This window comes from Nannospalax galili, unplaced genomic scaffold, assembly GCF_000622305.1.
Source record: "Nannospalax galili isolate Female #2095 unplaced genomic scaffold, S.galili_v1.0 scaffold104, whole genome shotgun sequence".
Lineage (NCBI taxonomy): Eukaryota > Metazoa > Chordata > Mammalia > Rodentia > Spalacidae > Nannospalax > Nannospalax galili.
Window position 1 is genome coordinate 1,484,423 of NW_008353596.1, and position 20,354 is coordinate 1,504,776.

At 42.1% G+C, this 20,354-nt stretch overlaps 1 protein-coding gene across 2 annotated transcripts; it reads left to right on the forward strand.

The window, feature by feature from the left end:
• The first annotated feature begins 965 nt into the window (after nt 1-965).
• On the forward strand, nt 966-14,207 carry Npm1 (nucleophosmin 1). 2 transcript variants are annotated; one of them, XM_008850755.2, is made up of 11 exons: nt 966-1,242; nt 2,864-2,943; nt 3,627-3,746; nt 4,031-4,124; nt 4,750-4,856; nt 4,937-5,001; nt 10,136-10,193; nt 10,453-10,536; nt 10,709-10,810; nt 12,894-12,968; nt 13,845-14,207. In XM_008850755.2, exons 1-11 carry the CDS (start codon nt 1,185-1,187, stop codon nt 13,881-13,883), a joined length of 882 nt encoding a protein of 293 aa, XP_008848977.1. In that variant the 5' UTR covers nt 966-1,184; the 3' UTR covers nt 13,884-14,207. The 2 variants fall into 2 exon arrangements, with proteins under 2 accessions (XP_008848977.1, XP_008848978.1); XM_008850756.3 differs by lacking the exons at nt 12,894-12,968; nt 13,845-14,207 and adding an exon at nt 11,573-11,896 and having other exon boundaries at nt 1,075-1,242.
• Nucleotides 14,208-20,354: the final 6,147 nt, after the last annotated feature.

The window sequence follows — 20,354 nt, forward strand, 5'->3', positions numbered from 1 at the left end:
GGTCATAAGAGGGTATCGGATTCCCCCGGAACTGCAGTTAAGGTCCGTTTGTAGCTGTCATGTGAGTGCTGTGAACCAAACCCGGGTCCTCTGTAAGGGCAGTCAATGCTCTTAACCACTGAACCATCTCTCCAGAGCCCCTCACAATAATTCTTAATTTTGCTTGGTATGCTGAGGTTAAAAAAAAAAAAAAGGTTATTAGCATTGCTGTTATAAAGCAACAGGGCTGAGGGCCTGCAGGAGACCTGTGTGTCAGGATGTAGTTTAAAATGCTAATTCCCAGATTCCAATGAAGGCCCATGCATTTCCTAAAAGTCACATGCCTTCATGTGGAATGACAAAGATGAACTGTACTGTCTCCTTTTCTGCACATCCTTCGGCTATTGGAACGATGCTCCTTGGAGACTGACTCAGTCCCTCTTGGTCCTCCAAATGATCTTTCGATGAGCACTTCGACTTTAGAGTTGCATCCTCAGAAATGAGCTATACAAACATGGCCGAGTAAGCGGCAAGTAGCAATATTTTTTCACTGTACAAATAACCCCTAGTCCACTCGGTCTCTGAAGCCTTAACTTTGGGGAAACGACTAACTGGGACCAAGCCTTCAAGCAGATCAAATCCTGGGGTGATTATGCCTTTTTGGAGGCCTGTAGGGCACCAGAAAAATCGAGAAAAGAGTAGCCGGTTTTCTGGCTCCCGTCCCACCCGCGAATCTCCACGTCCAGCACACTGAAGAATCGATGTCGCCATCTTCCAGGGTGGGCTGCGTAGGCTGCTGGTCGCGCGCCCGCCAGCGAAGACGTGGAAGGCGGCGAGCACGCTACAAAGGGAAAGCACGCCTGCGCTCGGGCGACCGCGGCAGAGGGGTGAGGCCAAGGAACGCGAGCGCGCGTGCGCAGTACGAGCCCGCCAAGTACCTGAAGGCGTTGGGGGTGAGGTAGCAAGGCATCGGGTCGAAGAGCGCTTGCGCAAGAGCGCGACTGTGCGAGAAATGGGGCGGAGCACAGCACGCTTACGAGGACGGGAGTAGAGAAGCTCTCGCGAGATCTTCAAAGGCCATATATAGGTGCGGCGAGCCCCCGTCCTTTCCCTGGCGAGATTCCGTCCTGTGCGTCTGTTGTGAGGGGCTGTAGTCAGTTATCTCCTTCCGGACTCTCTCACGGCGAAGTGAGAGCCTTTGCCTCATGGAAGACTCGATGGACATGGACATGAGCCCTCTGAGGCCCCAGAACTATCTTTTCGGTTAGCGGCCTGGGTGGGAGGGATGAACTGGGGCCTGGAGGTGGGGGGGGGCGGAGGCCAGCCGAGGCCTGGACCGTGGAGAAGACGGCGCGGGTTTAGGCCCAAGCTGGGGGAGGCCCTGGAAGCCGTCCTGCAGACTCCGGGAGCGGGAAGCCGGGGCCTGGGGGTCCGGGCTGGACGGTACCGAGTGTCGCGGGTGCTGAGGGAGGGCGGCCGCGGCTGCGATGGTGGCTGTGGTGGCGGCCGGCCCTGTGGGGCGGCTGGGCATATGGAGAGGCTTCTCGGTATGTGGGAGTGTGCAGGGCTCGGTTCCCAGGCTGCCGCTTGTTAGTTCCGGGTTACCCGAGAGGGTGTGTAGTGTGGTGCCACAAGTGGGTCGCCTTGCTGAGAGCAGGAGGGTCGAGTCTGCTCCACGTTGGGTCCTCTTCAGGCTCGGGCTCTGCCGCCCACTCGCATCCCGAGGGCCTCGGCTAGGGAGGCCCGAGAAGGCGCGGCCCCCTTGGCTGCTACCGCCGGGAGCACGTGGTTGCCACGTGGTTGGGGGTAGGGAGGGGGTGTGGGCTCTACATCCGGGCTCCCGGCCCACCGGTGTGGTCTCAAACCAGAGCCTGGGTTGAGGTGGCTGGGTTGAGTGTTTGGCGCTCAGTACTGAGTGAAGTGGCCGGTAGGCAGCGCGAGGGCTCTTAAAGGTCTTTGTTCAGCGCCTACCACGTTCACCGTGATGGGAGGGATTTTAGAGCCCGGTTTTCTCACTGGGAGGTGGAGTCACCCCCACGAGGTAGGTAGTGACTTGAATGTTAGGAGGTGCTGCTAAATCTTAAGCGATGGCCCCGGGCCCGGGAGTGGAGGCTACTTAACCACCTGCAGTGCTCGCAGATTGAGCGTTCAGATTGTAGCTTGACCTGAGCTTGGGGATCTACTCAGACTTCACACGGTGTTACAGTTGGAAAGAGTCTGACTTTGGATTTTCAATGCCCCAAGTTTTATCTTGGTTAACCATGCTGAGAGCTATACCGGTAACTCTGGAATGGTCACTACATTTTTAAAGACTTAAAGTTCTGATAGTATTTAAAACAAATATTTTCAGTCATGGAATAGGAGTGCACACTAAACCGGGAGACTTTATACCTAGTTGTTCTGGGTAGTTTAACTTTTACCTATTCTGTAGGAAAGATCCCATGGGTCTGTCATAAATAATTTTCAGGCCTTCCAGAATGGGAGTATTGGCTTCTGTAACAAACTTGGGTGTTTTGATGGATTTGTAGTTTTATAAGCTGTCCCTGAACTGGTGGTGTCCATTCTCGTTTGTAGTACTCACTTGCTTGAGTTTAGCATCATCAGCTAAGCTTTTTAAAGCAATGGGGAGGGAATATTGTACTAGGTTTGCTTTCAGCTATTACATCCGGCAGCTCTAGTTTGAAGTCATTGAGTGTGGGCTGCAGAATGGTGTCTCTTTGTAATTGAAGGAAATATTAGGAGGAAATAGAACTTAGTATTTTATAGTTTTTCCAGGAGAGATTGATTTAGGGAGAGCTTTCTGTAACTAATGCACAAGTTGGTCATTTTGCTTATGGTTAAGTTTTGATATTCTCCTTGCTAGATTTGCTTTTTCTTTTTACAGGCTGTGAACTAAAGGCTGACAAAGACTATCACTTTAAGGTGGATAATGATGAAAATGAACACCAGCTATCATTAAGAACGGTATTTATATTTTTGAAGTAAACTACTTTGCCTTTCTTGATTTCAGCCTCCCTTTTCTTTTGCTTCCTTAACTGCTGGTAAGATAGTATTTTTACAACTGAGTATGATATATACCTCATTTGTATATCGATAACAGAACTGGTCATCTTTGTCACTTAATCTTGCAAAGCAGTCCCATCTTTTTAAACTTTTAAAATTTATTGTTTGTATTTTATGTGTATGTGTGTATTGTCTGCATTGTAGGTAAGTGCACCCGTGTCGTGCAATGCCCTTGGAGATCAGAAGAAGCTGTTGGATCCCCTGGGACTGGAGTTACAGTTGTTAGCTGGCATGTGGGTGTTGGGATTCGAACCTGGGTCTTCTGCGAGAACAACCAGTGTTCTTAACTGCTAAGCTCTTCTCTCCAGCCCCAGCAGTCACATTTTCCGTCAGTTGCATTATGAAGCTTTACAGGGCAGTGATCTTTGTCTTCCACAGAGCCTTATTAACAGAACCCAACGCTCAGCCTTATCAGTTGCCAAGTTGATCTTACAGGTCCCTACTGAGTGCATTTTTACACATTTCTCAAGTTTACTAAATATGAGAACATCCACTGATAGATACAAGGCTTAGTTTTAAAGCAGGTTTTGAGGGGTGATCATAACACTGGTACTTGAAGTACTTTTTCTTTTTTTTGTTCACAGGTCAGTTTAGGAGCTGGTGCAAAAGATGAGTTACACATTGTTGAAGCAGAGGCAATGAATTATGAAGGCAGTCCAATTAAAGTAACACTGGCAACTTTGAAAATGTCTGTACAACCAACAGTAAGTATGCCTTTAAGCTTGGATTGTTTGCATCTTTGTTTCTTGAGATAGTGTCTCCCTGTAGGTCCAGAATGTGCATCAGGCAGGCCTCAATATCAGATCCACCTATTTCTGCTAGGTGTGTACCATTACTTTCTTACAGTTCTTTTTAATTTAAAATATTTTTGAGCAAGTGGCTAACTCTTGATTCTGTTCCTTCTCTGAGTAGGTTCATTGATTTGATTGTATAGCTTTGCCAGTAATCTGTTTCTTCACAATGTTTAATAAAAATTTTTCACTTTTAGGTTTCCCTTGGGGGATTTGAAATTACACCACCTGTTGTCTTAAGGTTGAAGTGTGGTTCAGGGCCTGTACATATTAGTGGACAGCACTTAGTAGGTATGCTTTTTTTAATACTACGGCATTTACTGTGTTGGTTAGTTTTCAGTTCGGACTGACTTTTCCTTAATATTTTCTCCTGGATTTATTTGTGATTGTGTTGAGGGGTGTATGGCATGCCTGCATGTGGAAATCTGACACCTTGCCAGAGTGTGTTGCCCATGTAGGATCCTTGGGATCAAACATGGATTGGCAGCAAGGGCTTTTTAATCTATTAAACTATCTCCCTAGTGACCCCCCCCCCACCACCAATTTGGATTTTCTAAGCATGTTTTAGCTCTAGTTGTATTGAAATGTTATGAGAATCTGGCTGTTTATATCTTGAAAGGCCTGGTTTGTTTCTAAAACATCAGTGACCATTAGCTTAGAATCCTACAGTTAGTTGTCTGGTCCCCATTTGCTGTTTTTAATAGAATTAATCTTTTTAAAAAATACTCTTACATGTATGGGAGTATTGCCTGCTTGAATGTGCACCCCATATCATGCAATGCCCACTGAAGTCAGAAGAGTGTTGGATTCCTTGGAACTTTTAGCCTCTGTGTGGGTGCTGGGTTAAACAAGAGTACTAATAATTTTTTGAGTTGTTAGAATTTTATAGTGTTTTTTTTTTTTTTTTTTACTTCAGCTGTGGAGGAAGATGCAGAGTCAGAAGATGAAGAGGAGGAGGATGTAAAACTCTTAAGTATATCTGGAAAGCGGTCTGCCCCTGGAGGTGGTAGCAAGGTTCCACAGGTAGAGATGAGTTATGTTTCTAGCCTTCAGTTTGGTTATACAGCTAGACTCCTGCTCATGAGGATATATTTTCCTTTAAGAAAAAAGTAAAACTTGCTGATGAAGATGATGAGGATGAAGATGAAGATGAGGATGAGGATGAAGAGTAAGTACCATGCTCCTAGAAACTTGACATGATATACATTTCAAAGGGTTTTAGAAAAAAATTGATTTTTGTCAGTTCTGTAATTGATACCATAAATGATCAGTGGTGATGGAAACTTTAGTGAATGTATTTTTGTACCTATGAAGAATTTGGCCTATGATTCTTAATTTCCTTACTCAAAATGCAACATTGCTCTTTCTTGGGAATTTAGAATTTTGGAAATAAGATCTGATAGACATCGCATACCTGTAATCCCCAGCACTTGGGGTCGGAGACAGGTGGATGGATATCTTGAGTTTAAGGCCAGTTAGGGCTACAGGGGAGACCCTGTCTCAAAGATGAAAAAAATTTTGATGTTAAGCTATGTCAAAAAACAGCTACATGTGTACTGTGGAGTTATGTTAATATGTAAGTTATACAATATAAGTATCTAATACCTTGTATTGTCTAGTTTTCTCCCAAATACTGAAAATGGTAAAGTATTTATTGAAAACATCTGAGATAAAAGTATGGAGTTCACGCCAGCCTGGTCTGCATAGTTCCAGGACAGCTGGGGCTACAGGGAGATCCTGTCAAAAAAAAAAAGTACAAAGACTTGAGAAAATATGTACTAAATTGCAAATCTATTAGGGTTTGAATTCTTAAAATTTGAAAATTCTTTACATAAAAAGCTTAGAACCAGTGTTTTCAGTGCTCTTACTCTAAGATTATTTGCCATTAATAAGAAAATAAACATACCCAGAGGAATGGCAAACAGGCATGACTGATTATAGTGTGATAATACTAAATTATAGTTAACGTTTGTGTCTTAATAGCATAGCTGAACATTGAGGAGATGAAGAGCTGTCCCTTGCAGGAAAGCAAAACTTTGACACTGGTCTTGATTGGTATCCACAGTCTTGGGGTTTGGAATTACAGAAGGATGGATGGTGTGCACAATGTACAGTAAGGGACAGTTAATAAATAGGTTCCTTGAGGTAAACAAATTTAAAAGTAGTTTCACTACTGAGATGGTAATTGCACAGCATAGACTTTGAATGAAAGTGACAAGGTGAGTTAAGTTGTTAAATTGGACATCTAAGCCATGTTCCAGAAGTCCTGGAGCTCAACAAGATAAAAGAGAAATCAATAATAAGTGTTCATAGAGTGGAAAGTGGATGATAAGGGATTAGTTGACTATTAATGTAGAAAAGTTACACTTAACTGTAAGACAAAGTAAATGGAAAATGTGTGGCTCTCTTAAATACTTGTGTTTACATGTCTTTCTGCATATGAATTCATGGATCAGAAATACTACGTGTGTATTAAACATACTTTCTTTTCTCTTAGTGGTTTACAGTAAATTTAGGGGGAGATATGGCAAAAGTGTATGAGTAGATAGGAGTGGAAGAGAATAACACATTCTTAACTTAAAAAAATATTGCATGTTTTGCCTGCAGAGGCCAAAAAAGGGTGTTGGATCCCCTGGAACTGTAATTAAAGATGCTGTAGATGGCATGTGAGTGTTGGGAGTTAACAACTTTCTGTCTTGCAGTATATCACAAAAATTTTGATCAATGACACAGCATATACAATGGTCCCATAAGGTTATATTGCCCGATGACATGACCATCTTAGTATGCTGCCTTGGTCAGAGGGATGAAATCACTTAAGAGCATGTTCCTCAGAATGAATAATTTGTAGGTGATGTACCTTATTAACATACAATGTATTTAAAATTTGTTAAGAGAATGTCCTGAAAGATAAAGCTATTGTAAGACAGCAGTTTTACAAAAATTATCTTATTTCTGGTGTGGAGAAAGCACTTCTCAGGATTGGGTTCTAAGGCCACAGTCAACACTTTAACAAAAAGCAGCCACAAAAGTGGCTGGAGGGAAGGCTCAGCACTATCTCTTGAGCACTATCTTGCAGAGTACATGGATTCTATCACCAGTAACCCACATGGCTTGTGATACCAGTCTATAACTCCAGTGTCAGGTGATGTGACACCCCCATCAGGTCTCCATAGGCATTGTGTGCATGTAGTGCACTTAAGTGCAGGGAAAACACCCATACATTTGAGAAAAAAAATCTAAAATCACCACAAAAGAATTGGATTTATATTGGACTTTATCGTCGTGGTATCCTAATGACAGAATTAGCCCCACTACTGGAGTTATCTGTGCTATTGGATTTAATAAAAATAGTGTTGAAAATAAGTTGTGGCCAGTACGTTGAGTTTGAGGATTAAATTGAAATCTGAATTTTTTGGTTGTTTGGAGGCGGGGTCTCCCTGTAGCTTCAGCTGGCCTGGAACGATGTAGCCCAAGCTGACCTTGAACTCAAAAGATATGCGCCTGCTTCTGCCTCCTGAGTGCTGGGATAAAAGGCATGCGTGCGTCATCACGCCCAGCAAATCTGAATAGTTTTAATTTTTAATGTATGTTTAAGTGGTCTTCAGTAATTTGATTCTCTTGGGAGAAGCATTCCATTTAAAATATAAAATAGGCCTGAAGAACATTTTATATCTTCCTCTTGAAAAGAATTATAAGAAAGTACCGTGTGGATCCAGATCGAAATCTCAGGTCTAGAATATAAAAGTGAAAATCAGCAGCATCCTTTTTCATGGATCTTAACCCTCAAGTTGTTGGAAATTGGATTGTTCTGTTAATTGCGATCTGGCAGCTTAATTCCAATGGCACATGTTTAGGAGTGCCAGTAAGCCTCCCTGCCAAGTAGTGCGTACATATATTTGAATGAGAGAAATACATAAGCAGAAGGAAGAGGAGTTTGACAGATTCAAGAGAAACATAGTCCATGGTGGTAGAAGCATAAAATTTACTGGTTGTGCAGTCATTCCTGAGTTTAAAAAAACGATTTCATCACTTCTAAAAGGTAATATCCTGTAGTTTAATCACCTCTCCATGTTCCTTAAGTTCTAGCATGTAGATGATGCTTTATTGAGTTTGCCGGGTTATCAAGGGTTGCTTTATTTTGGATGTTAGAAACATGTATAAAATTGATAGTGTAGTGTCTAGCCTTTTTTTTTTGAGTCATAGTTGATCTGGAATTCACTATGTAGATCAGGCTGGCCTCCTGCCTCCCAAGTGCTGGGACTAAAGACATGTGCCATCATGCCTGTCATGTGACTTTCTGTTGTGCATAGAATTTATTTGGTACACCTATTACAATAAATTGACCCAAAACAGTTCATATAGTTAGCCACCTGCACTCTGTCTGAAATGATGGACAGGTTGAGCATTCTTAATCTGAAAGTCCAAAATTTTAAAAGGCTTTTAGAACCAAAACCTTCAGAGTGCTAACATAACTTGGAAAACAGAAAGTTCCAGACCCAGTGGCAGGTCACAGGCAAATGTGAGTGCACTAAATTAAATTTGTCGGGTGTGGGGCACATGCTTTTAATCCTAGCACTCGGGGGCAGAGGCAGGTGGAACTCTTGAGTTCGAGGCCATCCTGGTTTACATGGTGTGTTCCAGGCCAGCTGGAACTACAGGGAGACCCTGTCTCAAAAAGACCTCTAAATAAAAATAAATAAATATATCTTCAGGTTATGTATATAAGGTTTACAGAGATTTCCCCAAGATATTTCACTGTGTATATGCAAATCTGAAATTTGGGAAAAACAAACGTTTCTGGTCTCGGGTATTTCAGATAAGATACTCAACATGTATTCACCAGGTTATTTTCTAGGGTTAGAGAAAAAGTCATGATTTCTCAGTATTACTGAATCCTTTTGTCATGAAATAAATTTAATAATTAGAGCATTCATCCATTCATCAGAAAGTAGCAACATTGCATTGTTAATGTGTTGTTTATACAGAAAACTCGGAAGACTTGACAATATCAGTGAATGAAAACTCTTAGGAAAACCCCCATTTGCCCTTTCCAGGCTCCTTTTCTTGGAAATGAAATTAACTTGTTATATATCAATCTTTATACACAATTTTACACATCTTGGCATTTAAAGCATTCTTCACAGTTTTATAATATATTCCTGCTTTGAAAGGCAAAGCAAATGTAAAATATGAATGCAAGGAAACCAATCACTGGCCTTGATACTTTTTATTAAAGAGTCTCAGTAATTTAATACTATTTTCACTTCTGAATGAAGCATGTAGGCTTGAACTTGTGCTTTTTCAAGAAGTACCTCTTTGGAATTGTACAACTGCACTTTTCATTGAGTGCTAAATAACTGGTTCTACAAAACAATAAAAACCTTAAACTCTAGGGGCTGGAGAGATGGCTCAGCAGTTAAGAGTACTGACTGCTCTTGCAGAGAACCTGGGTTCTATTCCCAGCACCCACCCACATGGCAGCTACGAGCCATCCTTAACTCCATTGCACAACACTAGTGCACTCACAAACATTCAGGCTGAACCATCTTTATCAGCGGTATCCAGTACTTCTGATTATGTCTACCTACCTCTTGAAGACTGCCATTGTGTGAAGTAAACTAATCAGACTTTGAGTTGTGACATGTGTTTTTCTGGAAACATTCCTTACTAGGTTCTTGATTTTGCAAACATTTTGTCCAAGTCTGACTTTGTTCTTGTTACCGTAGCAATTATGTAAAAGTTAAATTTTCAAGAAGCTCCATTTCTTTTAGTTTTGGGTTTGGTGTCAAAACTTGGAAGCTGGTCAAATCCATTATCAGGAAATTTGCTCCTAAGCCTTACTATTTGAGATCAACAGAGTCATTGAACATTATCTTGTGCAGATATTTTTCTAGTTCAGGTTCCTTGAGCTTGAATTTTTTAGAATCAGTTTCTACAAATAAGTTACGATGCTACTAAATCATTAACATAGGAAGTGGTTCCATTTTAACAGCATAAACTTGAGAAGCTGATTACTATGAGCGTTAACTGTAAATTTAAATAAACCTGCATTTCTCAGCCTTTAGTAATGAAGCTACAATTCTGTTTGATTTTTTTTTTTAAGTCTGATAACCAAGCCAAACTGCAGTATTTATATTTATCCTTTTGTTGAGTGGCTAACTGGTTACTCCTAAGGCTGAATGAATAATGGTGCTTATATGTACATGTTAAGTTGTGAACAGTGTTGCAGTGAATGAACATAGCTAAAATCCAGCTTGACTAAAAACGTGAATGTTCTAAATAACCCGTTTTATTTATAGTGATGATGATGATGATTTTGATGATGAGGAAACAGAAGAAAAAGCTCCAGTGAAGAAAGTGAGTACATTATGTTGTCAAAAAAAGGAACCGCAACAGAATTGAGTTTATCTGTGCTAGTAGTAAAAACTGTCTTACAAGATAATCAACTACTGAGATTTGGTCCTAAGATAGAATTGACTGAAAATTTTATTAAGTTAGAAATGTATCCCCCAATGTTTATGTGACCTACAATTTGTTGCTTTTCTTATGGTGGTTTGGGGCTGGAGTTTGATTATCTGGAGATGCAGTACTGATCAAAGTAATCTCTTAATTGCAGTCTATCCGAGATACTCCAGCCAAAAATGCACAAAAATCAAACCAGAATGGAAAAGACTTGAAACCATCAACACCAAGATCAAAAGTAAGTAGCAACAAATATGGAAAACAAACTTCATTGAAGTCCTTAGGAAAAATTGAGGAAATTCTTTGGAAAGATATATAGTTTGCTCACAATTTAATGGGTGTTTTGGAGAATTTAACCCTGGCTGCATATTTAGAATGTAATTCTTAAGACCTTTAAAATTTTTTCCTAGGGTCAAGAATCTTTCAAAAAACAGGAAAAAACTCCCAAAACGCCAAAAGGACCTAGTTCTGTAGAAGACATTAAAGCAAAAATGCAAGCAAGTATAGAAAAAGTAAGTGGATTGATCTTTTGCCACGTTTCAAATTGTACTTCTGTGGGTTTGGATAAGTGGTTTTCACTGTTTGAAAAGGGATTTATAAGAAGGTTAATGCATACTCTTTCACATTCTGATCTGACAACACCGGCTGCGCTGGTTCTTTAGCAGAACCACCAGAGGGCGTTTTGAGTCTTCAATAAAATTGAAAACAGCTGGAAAAGGGAGGAGAGTCTGGCTGCATGAAAATGTACTTGATGCAAAAACTAAGCATTTTCTGGCAAAATTTTGAATCATTTCTACCTGCCTTTTACCTGTCAGTACATTTGGTGCATTTGGTAGTAACTTGAATTAGTGTATATCAGGTTTGCATCTAATTTTAAATACAATTACTAGAACATAAGGATTTATGTACCTCTGTTTAACCACTTGGCTGGGACTAAAACTTCATGACAAAATAATCAGTTAACATGAAGAATAGCAGATTTTCTCAATTGTGACTCCAAGATCCCAGTTATTAGGGATCAATGGGATAGTGAGGAAAAATTGTCCATTTCCTGTGTCCTGTAGGCCTCTACATGGCTTCAGGGGATTCCTTTGTGCACCCAGGAGTGGATTAGAAAATTTAACATTTCGGTGATAGTGTATCTATTTGACTTTTTCACACTGAACTTTTCTGCCTTCCTATTGGCACTGATTTATTTAATCCCTTGCATACAATGCTAAATGATGCCCCTCCCCCCATTTTAATATGGTCCTATCTCCTTGGTTTAATTGCAGGCGCATTGAACAGTCCTGGGCACTACTGGTAAATTAAGCCCAAAGATGGGGAAAGAGGAAAAGGAGAAACAAATATAGTCCATACTGAGTACCATCAACAATCCAGACTGAAGTCTTCTATTTTAATCTCAATCCCCTTTCCTGATTGCCACCCATACCCCCTTGCAGGCTGGAAGCACTCTTGATGTCCTAAAGCAGTTTTCTTTGACTTCTGTGATTCAGTGAACTCCTTTCTACTACTTGTTACATATACCTCATCTTTGAACATGTTTTAATTATCTTTGTATCTCCTTAGCCACTCAATAAATATTTGAATGAATGAAATAAGGATGTTATGTGACAATAATTTAATGGAAATTACTGTAGTTTTTTCTAGGTGATGGAGGCAATTAAGTATCTTAGTACTTAGACCTGGTTCTGGCATAGTTCCTTTGGCATTTGGAAGCCTTTCTAATCTTGGTGATCAGGAGGCAAGAAAAAAACTAAAATTTAGTCAAAATAAAAATGGTGCACTTGATAGACAAAATGAGTGATAAGTCTATACTGGTAAATTTTAAGGTGGTGGTAATTGTAATGTCTCAAGATTCTTAGGTATTGTTGATATTGTTTATATTCTTTGCCTATCTTCATAATTAAATAAATGCCAAATTTGAGTTACAGTTAGTAAAGTATAGCTGCTATTAGTCTTATCCCTATTTATACCTCCTGGATTGGTTCTCAGATTAGTAGTGTTATCCTAGGCTTTTGGTAAATACAAAATGTTCTTTAAACAGGTTGGATTACTTGACATGGCCTCAAGTGGGGCCACATACAATATACATGTATATGTGCGTTGACTTTGGTTTTGGGTGGTAGAACTGACTTGTATTAGATGGATAGGCATCCAGTTGCCATGTTTACATGCTTGTAGAATAGTCCTCACCTTAAAATTTTTTTTTTTTTTTTTTTGTGAAACTGAGTCTTGTAGCCAAGCTGGCCTTGATTTGATCTCAGAGATCTGCCTGCCTTTGCTCTGTTTTACTTACTAGTATTTTTGGTCTTGTTGAGACTGGGTCTCCCGCTAGTCTCAGCTAGCTGTCCTGGAACTCCTGGAACTATATAGACCAGTCTGGCCTTGAACTCAACATAGATCCTCCTGCCTCTACCTCCCAGGTGTTGCTATTAAAGACATTTGCCACCACAGCTGGTGACATTTGAGGTTTTTAATGAAAAAGTTGGGCAAGTTATGAACTACATGTAACAGCATGCAAGGAATTTCCTAATGGTATCTCTCAAAACTATTTCCATTCTTGGCTTTTAATGATGTTTTTTTCCTTAATAGGGTGGTTCTCTTCCCAAAGTGGAAGCCAAGTTCATCAATTATGTGAAGAATTGCTTCCGAATGACTGACCAGGAGGTAACTAAATTTTCTGGGGACATAACCAAATCCAACATTTTTATTAGGATTTGATTATGAATCTCTTCACTACTAAGTCTTAAGTTTGCTGGCTCCTTTTAAAAAGGTCCTAGCCACAGGCAATATTTACATACATGGAAACTCAAAAAGAATTTAATTGGGAGACAGAAGATGACTTTTAATCATTCTCTACCCCAGCTTTTAAATAGTTTAAATGATCTCTTGGCTATTTTGAACTTAGTTTTACAAAAGCTCAAGTTTGTTTGCTAAGGAAACAATGGAGTTTGCCTTGCTCCATTCGGCTGCTTCAGGCAGTCTGATACTTGCTTTCTTGGGACCTTTGTTACCAGGCCCAGTTGAAAGCCTATTTTCAAGCACCAGGGTGAAATCCCTGTAGTAGTAAATGGTGAATGTTAGTTTATAGCTTGGTTTAGTGTTAAAAGGCCAAGTGGAACATAGCCAATAAGTACTAAATTTTATAAACAAATTCTGGAAAATTGAAGAAATGCAGATTAGGGAAATAGAATTAAAGATCAATTTAAATACATCTCATTTATTTTTGAAAAGAGCTGATGAAGAATAACACTTCTATATTTTCATTTGCTGACCAGCAATTGCTGATCTCTAGGCTGAGTTTGAGGCAACATTGGTTAGACTGGCTCTATTCTTCACCCCCCTTTACTTTATTCCTTAAGCTGTTCAATAACACTAGTATAATAAACCTCATACTATGATCAGAAGTTCAAATGTAAATTACCTTGGAATTAGTTATCTAGAGCAAACTTTGTTGATTGAATGAAAAATTAACTGAAGAAATTTATTGGCTTCTGAGAAAAGTTAAAAACCTTTTAACTAGTTTTTTCCCCTTCGTTTCAGGCTATTCAAGATCTCTGGCAGTGGAGGAAGTCTCTCTAAGAAAATAGTTCAGACTGTTTGAAAATACTCTGTCGTCTTACTTCGTTTCTGTAACAGTTGATACCTGGTTGTTCTTTTTATAATGCAAAGTGAGAACTTCCCCTACCGTGTTTGATAAATGTTGTCCAGGATTCATTGCCAAGAATGTGTTGTCTAAAATGCCTGTTTAGTTTCTAAGGATGGAACTCCACCCTTTACTTGGTTTTAAGTATGTATGGAATGTTATGATAGGCTGTAGTAATGGTGGTCAGACATGGAAATGGTGGGGAGACAAATATACATGTGAAATAAACTCAGTATTTTAATAAAGTAGCACTGTTTCTATTTACTTTTAACTGTTTCATACTTTGAAGTTAAAATTGTCATTGTTCTCATTCCAGCCCCCTTCTAAACTGACCAGAACTTGACTGGTTTTTCTTGGTGATTCAGTGTTCACATTGCCACCTGCTGACCAATAGCTAACAACCATGCAATGCAAACTTGATTACAAATGGTCCATCAGCCCTATCTAGTCTCGCTTCCCAAAGAGAGTTTGTGTTGAAACTGTCTAGAAGTCTTAATCTGGGTCCTTCATCTGAACAGAAATAGAAAAAGACAGGTAACAAAAAGGCAGAAAAAGTTTTAGTGTCTGTCTGTCTTGGCATCTGTTCTACCTATTGCGTTTCCCCTGAGTTCTTGTTAAAACTTGAGGCTTAAGTCTTTACAGTTTTGTATTTTTTTAATTTCATAAACAGTATTTTGAGTGTGTCCATATTTGGGGATTGAGATTATGAAGTTGTCCAGAGGTAATAGTATTTTGGAGTGAGGAAAGGTCTATTACCAGTGTCAAACTTCCCTAGTCTAGGTTAAATTAAACTTCTCCACCCCAACCCCTTTTTACTAGGGGTGTGTGTGTGTATGTATATACACAATGAGCATCATTTACATACAATCACAATTTGTTTTTAAATTCTTAGGTAAAGACAAAGTTTTACTAAAGATTAGCTCTACATACCAAAATGTGCTAATTTTTTGCATAAAGAAATCTTATCTGTAATAATTGTAGGGTGATTGTCAATGCTGAGAACTCAAAAAATGCATAGGGCCATCTAAATTGGGAATACATACTGTCCTAATTCCAAGTCAAAAATCAGCAATAGCAATTTCTTTTTTTTTCTTCCGGTCTTTTTGAGATGGGGTTTCCCTGTAGCCCCTGCTGCCCTGGAACTCACTATGTAGACCAGGCTGGCCTGGAACTCACAGAGAACCCCGCCTGCCTCTGCCTCTGGAGTGCTGGGATTAAAGGCGTGACCCACCACGCCTGGCTTAAACGTTTTAACAATCCAAAGATAAATTAACTTTATGGGTCCCCTCCAGATAACAAATACACGGGATTGGAGATGTAAAAATTAAGCAGAGTCTTTACTTTTTAGCCGGCTGGGGTTGACCGGTTTTCTAAGACATGTAAGTCTGGTCAGAACGATCGACCCCCATTTAGTTTCAGGTACAGATTATATAGGCCCATATAGTCATTACACAAAAAGCATTCCTCAGCAGACACTTTGATTAAACATCTTTTAAAAGCTATAGTTTTGGTTAAACATCTTTTCTAGGAAGGCTAGATCTGGTGTAAGCCTGGTGTAACTTCTTTTTTTTTTTGTTCTTTATCGGTTATCTGGTATGTGCAAACAGGCCTACAGGACACATTGTGAATCAACTGAGTCTGGGGTCCAGGGTCTAGGGTCCAGGAAGGAGGTTTACAGCACTTTAATTCTTAGCATTTCAACTAGGTTAATCATCCATGTGTGGTAGATACAAATCAGGCAGAACAGGCAAGCTTAGCAAGTAAATCTAAATCAACATTTTAAACAGTTTTCTATCAAAATGTAGAGTTTTTATAGCATTTATCAAGGTATTTTATAAGTGGATTATGTCTTAGCAAAGATCTTTTGGATGTAGTTACCTGCAGCATAGACACCAGTTCACTGTTCCTTGGCTGGATGTTGCATGGTGTGATGGTATGTGCAATGCAAAGTGAGCATTTGACTACTGCTTCCTTACTTTGAAAAGTTGTACACGGCTTGTTGGAAGGGCAGACTAAAGATTTCAGTGCCTGAAAACTAAACAGCTAACTAGGTGACTGGGCTTGTAACTGCACAGCAAGCTGCTGCTAATACCTATCAGTTCAGCTGCTTTAACTTTTAATATGAGGCATTTGCATGTAAGAACTAGAGGTCTTAGGCCAGAGAGTAGGGTGATGTGGATAGTGTGACATAGGCTATCATCTACACAAGCTAGTACCTGAATTTTACTTAAAAGGATAGAATTACTAATAATTTCCTAGGCTATGGGCATTTAAGAGATGGATCAGAATTACAGAAATAGAGGGTTAAAGTCAATCTCCTGGCCTTTTTTTTTTTTTCTGATAGGGCAATAGAAGCTTCAAGTTTTGCTTAGAAGTTCCAAGAGTTGGTTTTGAGAACTTCATCTGTGCTAAGGATCCATGTTTTCTACCAAATTAAATTTCTGACTGACCTTAGGTTCTTGGGTGAGATCACCCATCTTTTTTTGTCTTTACGTTATTTGTATCCAACAGACTGAAGCATAGTCTTTCTAGTCAGAATGGAAAACAGTGAAAAATGTCATTTACCTGCTGTTTACTCAAATGATGGGATAAAGAGAATATCAACTGTCAAAACATAGTGTCTCAAAGTTCATTATAGGTTTTTGTTGGTTTTTGAGACAAGGTCTTCCTGTAGCCCCAGGCTGGGCCTTGATTTTACAGAGACCCTCATGAGTGCTGGGATTAGAGGCTTGTGCCACCATGCTGGGTGGTGCTTGGGAATTAGTTAAACCAAGCAGTTAAATCTTCTGCAAGGGTTTACATTTCATTGGGTTACCATAACTCAAGGCCAGATTTTTACTTCTGTAGAGTAGGAATTGAATGGAGGCTTGAGATTCCAGCACCAGGTGAGCACATGACCACTTAGTCCATGGGACCACTATTGGAGACCTTGCGCAGATGGGTGCAGCGGTTAGATTGCTCTAGTTTTGTTCTGAGAGCATCCAACCTAGGCTCACAACATGCTACCACTGAGCTACAGTGCCTGTCCTCTTAGGAGTACCTGACTTGATTTTGACTTTAAAAGCTGGTGGTAAGTGGTTAAAGGCATTAACGTACATATTGGCAACAGATGATTAAAACACTAGGGGAATCCAATGGAATGTGAAAGACCAGTGGTGGAGGTGAGATTGAGAAGGTGCGTGCAGATAAATGTTTGCTAACTGAATTAAACAGAGTATGGACAGTCCGTTAAAAGTATCCACTAATTTTCCTACAAAGGCCTGCCTACAAGGCAGTGAGCCTGTTTAACTGTCACTACCACATCCCGGGGGAATGCCTCCCATTTTAGGCACTTGTCATTTTTTTCCCCTAGAAAATTTGCTCTGTGTGGCTGGTCATGTCTTGGTCCTAGTGTTCGTGTTACCAAGGACATTGGACCTACCTTTCTGTAGTTCTGAGGGGTGGAGAAGCAGAATGAGGTGGTCCATTGCCCACAGGAGCACTTCTGAGTTCATCTGAGTTTGAAGCCTGCCTGGTGTACATGAGTTCCAGGCCAGCTAGGGCTACAGGTGAGAGCCTGCTTCAAAACTAAGCATTTAGGTCTTTTAGACGTGTTTATGTGGATGAATGTGTGGGGGAGGAGGGGGGCACGCACAGTGTGCGGTGTGGCACATACGTGGAGGTCAGAAGACAACTTTTTGTGCTCTCCTGCATTACATGGGCTCCACGGATCAAACTTAGGTTGTCAGGCTTGTGCAGCAAGCATTTTACCCACAGAGCCACCTTACTGGCTCTAAATCTTTAAAATGTATGTATGTATGTAAGTGCACTATGGGTGTACAGTGTCCACACAGGCCAGAAGAGGGTGTTGGATCCCCTGGACCTGGAGTTACAGTTGTTGGTTGCCATACCAGTGCTGGAGTTTGAACCCAGATGCTCTGCAAGAACAACAGCAAGTGTTCTTAGCTCAGCCATCTTTCCAGCCCCCCCCCCTTTTTTTTAAGTTAGGACCTGGTCTTTCACCTAGGGCTGACAACACGATAGACTTTTGTTAAAACAACAATGGAATAAGTTATCAAGTTTGTGGCATATATACTAAGTTCCATATAAACACCTAAAAGTATGTATTTAAGGTTGGTACACTTGGTCTAGAGTATATTGCTAATGCCTATGTGAGTGGCTGAGAAGAATGTTAAATATTAAGCTAAATTCGAAGTCAAAAGATCCTGTTGATGTTTCAACTAAGGAATGGTTTTAGCTACTTCATGAAATTGTAAGAGTAATGTGAAGACTAGAATTATGGTTATTAGCCACCAAAATATTTGATTGTCTTGACTGTGTAAGTCTGATCTCAGTAGTACTCGGCAAATCTGAACTGTATTTTGTAGGCAAGGAAGCAGTCTCAGACTATCTTGGGATTTATAAGTAAATGTTGGAGGAAACATTAAAATCCAGAACCTGTGACTAAAAGATATATTTGTGTGTACCTGGTGTGTTGTGGGTGCCAGAAGAGGCCATCAGATCCCCTTGGAGCTGGAGTTGCAGGTGGTTGACAAGCCTCTCCACCTGGGTGCTTGGAATAGAGCATCAGTCATCTGCAAGAGCAGCCGGTGCTCTTAACTGTTGAACTGTATTTCCAGCCCCTCCTTTTCCTTGGTTCATCGGTCCACAGAATTTAGGAAGTTAATAACTTAGCAAGAGCAGCTCCAGCAATTGAAACTCTACAATACCAGCAGTCATGCAAGAACTTTCTCCATCTTGAAGCAGCACCTGGTTTTGCAAAAGTTTTCAGCACTTGTCTTTAGGGCTGTTCGAAAAGGAACTTAAAATAGCTTTCAGGGAGGTCTCATATGTAGTTTATAAATAATATCACCGAGCAGCACCTTCCTCACTTTATTTATACTCTATTAATTAAGCTCTATTTATTATTATGCTCTAATTATTAACCTAATCGTTTTAAAAAATGTCTTTAAACAAAATGATTCGAATTCCTGAGTTTTGAAACATTTTTCTTGCCCGTTGATGACAGCTTGGCTTGTAGACCGAGTAAGCAGACTTGTGACAATATCTACATTTTAGGTTAATGGAAGGACAGAAAGTTTCAGGTTGGTGATCCAGTCCGTGAGGCAGGAAATTTCCCTATCTTGAGAGGGTCCTATCAAAGGAAACAAGCTTAGCATGAAAATCTTACCCTGGCTTTCAGGGGAGCCCTGAAGGGCTTGGAGTGGTCGCTGACCAGAGTCCTGGCTACTATCGGGCATGTTGCCCACGGGCTGGGGTTGCATCCACGCTTTGGAACCACTAGGTGGTAGCCGTGTGTTTCCAAAACGGGGTCGCCTATTGGAGAGCGCCGCTGGAATCCCTAGAACCGACCCAAGAGTCCCAGAGCGGGGGAAGGGAGAGAGGCGCCCCTGAGCCCTCCCCGCCTCCGGCGGCAGGAATAGGAAGAGAAAGCTTCACTTAGCGTGGCCATCCATCAGAAGGTTGTCTGGGAAAACCCAAAGTCGTGCGTAGCCTCAGGAAGGATAAACGCGACCCCCTTCAGTTGTGCCACTCCAGGGATTGGGCCTGGTTCGCCCTCTCCCAGCTCCCCAAAGCTGGTGGGTGTGGGTGCGAACGGCGAATGTGACGGAGGGAGGAAGGGAGGGCACCCTGCACCTATCTGCATTCTTTGGGACTCTCGCCTGCCCAATTCAGCCAACATTTGCGCTGCGGCGCGGGTCGGTGCGCCGTGGCGCAGGGCTCCGACGGCTTCCAGCGCACACTAGCCCCAGCTTCGCGGGCTCTGCCCCTTCGGAGCGGCCGGTCCGGTCGCCGGAGTCCTGAGTGCCTCCCCTACAAGCCGGAGCCGCCAGGAGAAGGAGGAGGCAGTGGAGAGGCCGCGGCGGGCAGGCAAGCAGGCAGAGTCGCCTTTGATGTGGGCGCGGCGCACCCAGGCGAGCTGAGCGCCCGTCCGGCCGCGCCCCGAGGGGGGAGCCCCCGGGCCCCGCATCCTCATTGTGCCGGCGCGGGTTCGGACCCGCCCCCGGCCCCCCGCCCCCTCGCCGCCCGCGCTTAGAAAACGCCCCGGCCGCCGCCAGCGGTGGGAGGCGGCGATGCGCACGGCCGGAGAGACGCGGAGGAGGAGACATGAGCCGGCGGGCGCCCAGACGGAGCGGCCGTGACGCGTTCATGCTGCAGCCGCACTCCCCAGCCCCGGAGCGCTGACCCCAGCCGGGTGCAGCCCCGCGCAGCCCCGCGCAGCCCCGCGCCCCGGCCACGGCTCCCCAGCCTGCGTCCCCGTCGCGTATGCCGCCCCTGGATTGAGCCGGCGGCCCGCAAACCCCCCAGACGGACGGCCGGCCAGCCAGCCGTGCGCCAGCTTCCCGGCACCGGCCGGGCGCCCCGCAGCCCCCGCTCCGGCTCGGAGGGCGCAGCGCTCGGGAGGA